This window comes from Colius striatus, chromosome 21 (assembly GCF_028858725.1).
Source record: "Colius striatus isolate bColStr4 chromosome 21, bColStr4.1.hap1, whole genome shotgun sequence".
Classification (NCBI taxonomy): Eukaryota; Metazoa; Chordata; class Aves; order Coliiformes; family Coliidae; genus Colius; species Colius striatus.
Genome location: NC_084779.1, coordinates 3,716,502 through 3,725,391, shown reverse-complemented (window position 1 = coordinate 3,725,391; position 8,890 = coordinate 3,716,502). Strand labels below are relative to the sequence as shown.

Below are 8,890 nucleotides of genomic sequence, written 5' to 3'. Positions count from 1 at the left end.
TAAGATCATCAAGTTCACCCACTCACCTCACACTGCCAAACCCATCGCTAAACTACACCGTGTCCCTCAGCATCTCATCTATGCGTCTGTTAAACAGCCCCTGTACAGAGGCGCAGTTGACAGTGTGGGCTAATGAGGTGCAGAAGCTGGCAGTCCCAGCCGAGGATTTGGGTGCGATATTCGTCACTCCTGGTGCTGCGCTTTACATATCCCCCCTAAAAAGCCTTCTCCCCACGGGTCAGCCTTCGCCTGCTGCCCGGCCGCACTGCTCTTCACCATTGCCACTGCCGTTGATCCTTAACGCCCTCCGGCTTCCCCCGTGCCCCGGCTGGGCCCCGCTGCCGGCGGGCTGTGCGGGAGCGCGGCTGCGCGGCCGTGGCGTCGCGGTCACAGGCGGGGCGGCGCAGGCGCGGTGAGCGCCCGCCCGCCGGGGATGTCCCGCAAGCCGGCGGCCAAGGCCCGGGCCGCTGCCGGAGCGGGGAAAGCGCGGCGGCCCCGGCAGCCCCGCTCCGCGTCAGCCGCGGGGCCCGGCTCCGGCGGTGGAGGCCTCGTCAGGCAGCTCCGGGCCCTCGGCCTCAAGCTGCGGGAGGTGCCTGGCGATGGGTGAGCGCCGTGACGGGTGGCCCCGGGGCCGGTGCTTCCACGGGCCTCCTCCGCTGGGTGGTGGGGAGCCTGTGGCCCCGGGAGCGGAGGGCTTTCCCCTCGGGGCTCAGTGGGGCCAGGGCTTCCTCGCTGTACCCCCCGGGATCAGGGTCTCTGCTCTGGGGGACTAGGGGTCGAGGGTTCTGCCAGTCCCGGACCTGATCCCCAGCGAGGCCAAGGGCTCTGCAGGTCCCCGACCTCATTCCCAGGTTGGGCACAGAGCTCCCCTGGCTTGCTGAGTGGACATATGGGAAGGCCCATAAGTACTGGGTGAACGGGGCATTACTGTGTCTGCTGAGAAGTTGCTTAGTAGGTCATTGGGTTACAGAGCCACAGAATGGGGTTGGAAGGGCCCTGCAGAGCTCATCCAGCCCAAGCTCCTGCTAAAGCAGGTTCCCCTCGGTGAGGTCACACAGGAACGTGTCTAAGTGGGGTTGGAAACCTCCTGAGAAGGAGCCTCCACACCCTCCCTGGGCAGCCTGGGCCAGGGCTCCCTCACCCACATAAGAAAGAAGCTTTTCCTTGTGTTTAAGTAGAACATTTTGTGTTCCAGCTTGTGCCCATTACCCCTTGTCCTGTTCCTGAATGCTAGAGAAAAAAGCATTGACCTCTCCTCCTGACATCTTCCCTTTAGGTGCTTGTAGGTGTTAATGAGCTCTCCCTGTTGAGTTACATCATTTGTCTAAGACAGTTTGGCCCAGCAATCTTCCTGCCCTTGACTTACCCTGTTGCAACTGATGACATGTTCACTCAAAACATTACATTCTTACCAGTAACTCAAAGCTCAGGGAACAGAAGATGCCTCACATTCATATCCTTGTTGAACTTACTGGGCAGAAAGAGTTCAGCTCTCTCTCCTTCCCTTTACCATTGTGTATTTTTCTGCTGCTACACCAGGAACATTGATTTAATGGTGTATGTTTCAGACATTCTAACTTGTGGTTTCTCTTTTGGTAGCAATTGTTTGTTTCGGGCCCTGGGTGACCAACTTGAGGGACACTCACGAAACCACCTCAGGCATCGCCAGGAAACGGTGGATTACATGGTAAAGCAGCGGGAGGATTTTGAGCCTTTCGTGGAGGATGATGTGCCCTTTGAGAAACATGGTATGGTCTCCTTGGGACACTAATGGAATGATTGTGTAATGTGGTGAGGTCTCATTTGAGCACCTTCTTACTAAACAGTTCCTCATTCCAGAACTATGTCAGGGCTCCTGTCTGGTTTGTAGAGTTTACCTTTCTATCTAATTATGTTTCTATAGAAAGATGAGCTATTAAACTTATTAAAAAGGAGAAATCTGGAGAAGGAAAGAGGGGGGAAAAAAAGATAAGTACAAATTTGTACTTATTTGGGTGTACAAATGGTACAAATTTGGGTTTTTCAGAACTTGTAAAGGTTGTCTAGCTCTCTGTGAATACTGGTGGGTGTTGAGTGGCTGATTTCTTTTTCTCCTTGGCACTTGATACTTCATAGTGATAAGCCAGAATAAGATCCAAAGCAGATCTGTTCTAACAGCTTTGGGGATGTGCCAAGTACCATGCAGGTGATGTGGGAAAGCTGTTGGGTTGTTCAGTACATGGCACTCTTCCTTCTGAGCTGGCACAGAAATGCATAATGCAGAGATGTATAATCTAAGGGTGTACTGTTGTTTGTTTAGAGGTTTCTGTGGTTGTTTAAGACATATTCATTTCTGTTGCTGCCAAATTCTTGCCTCAGCAATCACTCTTTCACAGGTGGGAGTTCCTCTCCAAAGTTTCTTGGCCTTGTGTTGAAATTTTGTTACTTGCTGTTACTTTTGGAAGGGTCAGAAATGAGGTTTCCAACTCTTCTGAATGGTTTTTTTTCCCTTTAGTTACCAACTTGGCAAATCCTGGTACCTTTGCTGGCAATGATGCTATTGTGGCCTTTGCAAGGAACAATCAATTGAATGTGGTTATTCACCAGTTTAATGCTCCACTGTGGCAGGTGAGCAAAATAACTTCTATGTTTTGGCCTCATTTTTAGCTGAAGAATACAAATAGTGTTGAAACTTCCTGACCTATTAAGAGAGCAGTTGGTAGGTATAGTTAAGTGGCCATGGTGTAGGGCTGTGCTTGCTTTTTCAGGCTTGGGAGAAAACACTCCTAGGAGGAGAGGGAATGAAAGAGAGCAAATGAATGCCTGAAAGATGAGTATGTGGAGATAGAGCAGCATGTTGTAGTTTGTTTTGAAACTACTGGCTTCACTGGCATGTTTCTGTCTCCTGGAAATCAGACTATATATGAGGTGACTTTCCTGATAGGAGTTTGAGCCACACTTAAGGAAATCTGTAGGATCAGCTTCAGGAATATAGAAACAAGGGCTTATCAGGGCAATCACTGTGGTGTGTTGGAATGAAACCCATCAGTTCTGCATAGGGTTTGGAATGAGAAGGTTTCTAACAGTTGGAGAAATGAGGTTTGGGATTGGGGAGAAGAGGAAAGAGGTTTAAATCCTAAATGTGGTGTTTAATCAGCTTCTGGAAAGGCATCTGTGTGTGGTTTCCTCTGACAGGAAAGCACTGAAACAAGGAATCCAACAGATCCCTCCTAATCTCTTTTGTTGTTTTTCTGTGTCAGGTTCCCACTGGAAAGGATTCACACTCTGTTCATTGAGCCAGTGAAGAACCTGTATCCCAGTCAGGATTATTTCTAGTGTCAATTTACAGACAGAACCAATGAAGTATATACATCAAATAGGACAATAAAGATAAACGATCAGATGAAAGCTGTCAGTGGTGTCTTAAGTATATTTCAAACAGTGTCAGATGCATTCCTGAACCCAAATAAGTTTAAAATCTTATTTATGTGGCAGGAATGGGCAGTGAAACAACTAACCAAACCACTCAACTGCTTGACCTGTAAGAGTGTGTAGAGGTAGTGACCCTGCAGGACAGTTCATGTGGATGCTCTTGGTGTTTTCTACCGTTTCAAACTAGATACTCCCTCAGTGTACTTAACTCTTGTTCATATTTTCTATATCCTCCTGAAAACCTTAAACTCTTTTCCCTCATTCCTTGACCTTTCCAGGCTTGTAACTACAGTTTGTGTTGAGGTTCTGTTTTGTCTGAGTCTTGTTAGAGAAGGGTTATCTTAGGCTCTGGAGAAGGGCTGAAGTAAAGAGAGCTGGTAACAGCTCTAACATAAGGAGTCTCCTCCTTCCACAGAGGACACATCAGCACAACAAAGTATGTAGCTATCATAGTTACATGGTGACAATGTGAGCAAGCTGATAGATTCAACTAACCCAAGATGCCCTTTGTTCTTAATTTTCTCTGCTTGGACATACTTTTTTTCCCCCTCTCTTCTGCTTTGGAGCCTCAGCAAAATTTTGGAAAGGTTAGATTCCAAAGAGAGCATTTCCAGAGAGGCAGATCAGCAAGGTGATTAAAGCAGATGTTGTGAGTATCTCCTTTGGTCCCAACTCTAAAGCAGATTGTATGTTAACCTTTAATTTTGAGAGAATCATTTGTACCTGATGGAAAAATGTGAGCAGACATGTTCAGGACCTCCAGCTATTTCCCATGCTCTGGCCTAACCAAAACTTCTTTGGCATCTCTATGTGGACTTTTTAGGGCTCTAAACACCCTTTACCTTTTTTGATAGTGACTCTAAGTGTAGAGCTTCAAGTTAGCTCCACTGTATAGGTTATTTTAGTGGCTTTTTGGATAATTATTTCTATTTTAGTGGTTTTGCAGCTATCTTTTACTTGCAGTTCCAGTGTACTGTGGAAAGAGCATCCAGAAAGGTTTCACTACTGAGAGATAAATTGGCTAGTATTCCAGAATAATCTTTCAAGAGCTTTGGGCTTTGTTAGATTCTTGTTTAGGCTCTGTCAGAGGAGAAATTGTGAAAGTCAATCTTATTGAGATCCCATATGGTGAATAACAACTTAATAGCTTAAAATGCAGGAGCAAAGTATCACTGAAAGCTGAGCTGGAACTTAAAAGGTGAGCAGGTGTAAAATAGATGAATGGAGAATAGATGTTATGAAATCTGAAGTCATTAGTGCCACACAAACCTCAGAGGTGGTTGAAAGGTGACTTGGTGTCTGTTCTGTGAGGATAAGCTGATTCCAAGATGTAAAAGGATTGGGAAATTCTGGAGCCCTAAAACAAGCATTTCTTGTGTTGGCTTGCTGACGTCTTCTCCAGGAAAGCTGTCAGATCTTTGAACTCTGGCTTGTCAGGTAAGCAGAGGAGATCTGCAAATGCAGGGTGATTTTCTGCATTCCTTGCAAGAGCTAGAATGCTGTGTGGCTTTTAGCTAATAGTTTGAGATGCTGATGGTGAGGGTATTATGTTCAGTTCTGGGCCTCTCAGTTGCAGAAGGACAGGGAGCTGCTGGAGAGAGTTCAGTGCAGGGTCACAGAGATGAGAGAGAGGAGCATCTGCCTTGTGATGAAAGGCTGAGGGAGCTGGGGCTCTGCAGCTTGGAGAAGAGACTGAGGGGTGAGCTCATTCATGTTACAAATGCATCAAGGATGGGTGTGAGGAGACTGGAGCCAGGCTGTGCTCAGTGATGGGCAAAGACAGGATAAGGGGCAACAGGGACAAGCTGGAACAGAAGAGGTTCCAAAGCAACACAAGGAAGAATTTGTTCCCTGATGAGGTGAGGGAGCCCTGGCAGGGGCTGCCCAGATGGGCTGTGGAGGCTCCTTCTCTGGAGACATTCCAACCCAGCTGGATGAGTCCCTGTGTGCCCTGCTCTAGGTGGTGCTGCTCTGACAGGGGGGTTGCACTGGATGAGCTTTCCAGGTCCCTTCCAACCCTTCAGATTCTGTGATCCTGTTGGCATTATTCTTGCATCAGTACAGATAATACTCAGAGCAGGGATTTTTCTATGAACGCTGCTGTACTCGCTGCTGACAAAGCAAAGGAACATTTGGTTGTTATCAGTGCTCCTGAATGGAGTTAATACAAAGTAATACAAAAGTTGATACAAATCCTCACTTGCAATGTCTTTGGTTTGTTTAGATTCAGGGCACAGACAGAAACAAGGCGAGGGAGCTTCATATTGCCTATCGTTATGGAGAGCACTATGACAGCGTGAGGAGAATTGATGATGATTCAGAAGCTCCAGCCTATCTTCAGATGGAGGTTGGTTCTGACAGGATGATGAGGGCAGTGTGGGCAAGAAGGCCAATGACATTCTGGAGTGCATCAAGAAGAGTGTGTCTAGCAGGTCAAAGGAGGTTCTGGGCTCCCCAGCTGCAGAGAGACAGGGAACTGCTGGAGAGAGGCCAGTGCAGGGCCAGCAAGATGCTGAGGGGTTGGAACATGTGTGTGAGGAGGAAAGGCTGCAGCCCTGGGGCTGTTCAGCCTGGAGAAGAGGAGCCTGAGCTCAGGGGGATCTCAGTAATATTTACAAGTATATAAATGGTGGGTGTCAGGAGGTTGGGGCAGCACTTTTTTTCTGTTGTATCCAGTGACAGGACAAGGGGTGATGGAAAGCAGCTGAAACACAAAAAGTTCCATTTAAACATCAATCCCTGCCCTGCTCCTCTGCCACACTGCTGCTGATCCAAGCCAGGATGCCCTTGGCCTTCTTGCCCACCTGGGCACATTGTTCAGTTGCTGGCACCAATTCCCCCAGGCCCTTTCCCTCCAGCAGCTTTCCAGCCCCTCTGCCCCAGCCTGGAGCTGCCTGGGCTTGAGGTGGCCCAAGGGCAGGACTCAGCTCTTGCCCTTGTTAAACCTCATCCCATTGAGCTTGCTCAGTAGTTTAAAAGTCATTGGCAGCAGTGTCAAAGGCAGTGAAAGTTACACAATTTCTGAGATGCTTTGATACAGGATAGCTGAGAAAAATGTGCCATAATATTTCAGTTTCTTATGCCATCAGATTTTATTTTGCTGCATATGAGGAAATTGCTGCATGTGCTTGTGTGATCTGCTGGGCTTTACTTTTCTTGCAGACACTTTGCAGAAATGATTTAAATAAGGAGCAGGAAGTGAAGCCTCAGAAAAGTGACTCTGAAGATGAGGCTGAAGTTGAAATAGAAGATGCTATACAAAAAGTGTGTGATGCAACTGGATGTTCAGTAAGTATTAAGTAGCCTTTTTGTGCTTAGTGTTCAAACCTTGATACATGAAAGTAGCCTTGGGAACAATTCTAAAACAATCCTCATCTTGGCCAATCTCAGTCCCACAGCCATAAATCAGGATGTATTTCATCTTAGACTCAACCCTCAAATGCAGATTAAATATGTACTCTCAGTGGATCCCTAATAATTTTGGAAGGCCTGTCTTACAGTCTCTCAGTTCCCTTTGAAACATTCTGTAAGATTCGAAAGCCTTTGAGGATGTGTGTAATTACATCCCAACTGATGAGAGAATCTGTGACTCTGGGCTGTTGTTGCTGGGTAGCCTGTGTGGTTCCTGCTTGTTGCTGCTTCACTGTGCAAAGGCATAGAACAGAAAGGGCTGAGAGAGAAACAGTGAGGCTGAAATAGTATGTTCCTTTCTCCTTATATCTTCAGGATTTTGAGATGATTCTTCTTTTTCTCCTCACCTTTTCCAGAAGTGGAATACAGGCTGTTGGAAAGCTACTCACAGCAGGCAGCATCCCCCTCTCAGTGGTGCAGAGGATTGTTAAATGAATTTCAGTGATTTGAACTCACTTCAATCTCTCTTTCTCCTCTTGTGGACAGGACATTGATTTAGTAAGTCACTTTCTGGAAGTGGAAGACTACAATATAGAATCTGCAATCATTGCCATCATTCAAGTGAATGAAGTGGAAGGCATCAGTAAGTACATGTAGTTTGTCACCTAGTGCTCCATAAGAATGCTGCCTGACATTGCTGCCTGACAAGGACAAGAGTGGTTGAAGTGTGACATTGGCTCTGCTGCTGCCTCAGCCTTTTTGTGCTCAGGAAGGTTATTAATGAGGGCAGATTGAATCCAGCATCCAAAAAACCCACTGAAGAAGGAATTGGCTGACAGGGAGACAGCTTCTGGGTAGGCTGTGCCTAAGGGAAAAAAACCTCTTTTGTTGGTAGGTACTGAGGAGCAGCATGATGCCCAGAGCAAAGATCAGAAGTCATGTAGCAGAGCTCTGCAGGAAGAAAATGGAAGTGGTTCAAGAATGTGCAGAAATCGGAGCATGCATCAAGGTGAAGGAGAAAACAACAAAGGTCGGGCTAGACCCAAGGAAGAGAATGGAGCTAGCAGAAACCCAAAGGTATGTGAAGGGTGGTTTGGCATGTCCTTCAATGATTAGGGGAGTGCTTAGGATTGCCTAATCAGCAACTATATCTTCTCTGAATTAAAAAGAGCTGCTGCTTACTGGATTTCTTACTGGTTGCTGCTACAGCTGTGAGTGATACAAACATTTAACAGTGACATGTGGCACTTCTCAAAACACCACAAAATGAAGTCTTGATAAGCAGTTTGGAATAAACATTGTCTGGCAGCTGCTTTGATATCTGCTTGTCTTCTCCTCAGTGTCTTGTTTAGAAAACATGTTTTCAACTTTCTGTTTCCATCCTTCCTTTTCAAGGTACCTAAAAAACAAAAGAAGGAACAGCAGCGACTAGAGAAGAAGAAGCGACAAGAAGAAAGGCACCGACAAAAGGTCTTGGCCACCAAGAGTAACTGTGTAGATAGCAACAGGAGGGAGCCAGACTCAACCAACCACATCACCTTGGTGAAGGCCATGGCAGCTCTAAACATTTGACTGAATGTGTTCCGAGTGCTGTGGTGAGAAGAGTAAATAACACTGACAAAGACAAAACTCCTCTTAAGCACGTTTCCAAGCAGCCACCGGGTATCTTCATCTGTTTCTGCCAAGATCTCTAAGCAGACATGAACTTCCCATTTCTTGGACTGGCCAACAATTGTTCAGTAATTCTGCACCAGCCTCTGTGTGAGAAGAGCTGTTTGAACTCAACAAAAAGCAGAGGCTTATAGAACTTTGGAGTTAGATGAAGGTGAGAAGCTTCTCTTCACACAGTGGTGTCAGATATTCTTTGACATCTCTTGATATGCTTTCTTTGGTTATGCTTGGAGGAGCTTTACTTTACTATGCTGTCAGGGAAAGCTTAACAATTCTCAACTCAGGAACTGAGGGTTTGGGGCTTTTTTTTATTTAAATAAAGAGAACTTGATTCCAGAATCCTTTCCAGAGCTAAACGTGTCAGCCAACACTGTATCAAACATGACATTCCTCTCTTCTTTCCCATACAAGAGTCCAGTGCTCAGCTTTAATCTCACTAGAACTGCTTATGTGGCAC

At 46.4% G+C, this 8,890-nt stretch overlaps 1 protein-coding gene across 1 annotated transcript; it reads left to right on the top strand.

Annotated features, from left to right (window-relative positions):
* Positions 1–433: 433 nt before the first annotated feature.
* OTUD3 (OTU deubiquitinase 3) lies at positions 434–8,772 on the top strand. Its single transcript, XM_062012905.1, has 8 exons — positions 434–603; positions 1,600–1,748; positions 2,495–2,607; positions 5,636–5,758; positions 6,574–6,699; positions 7,309–7,405; positions 7,658–7,839; positions 8,158–8,772. The coding sequence occupies exons 1-8, from the start codon at positions 434–436 to the stop codon at positions 8,332–8,334; spliced, it is 1,137 nt and encodes a 378-aa protein (XP_061868889.1). The 3' UTR covers positions 8,335–8,772.
* Positions 8,773–8,890: the final 118 nt, after the last annotated feature.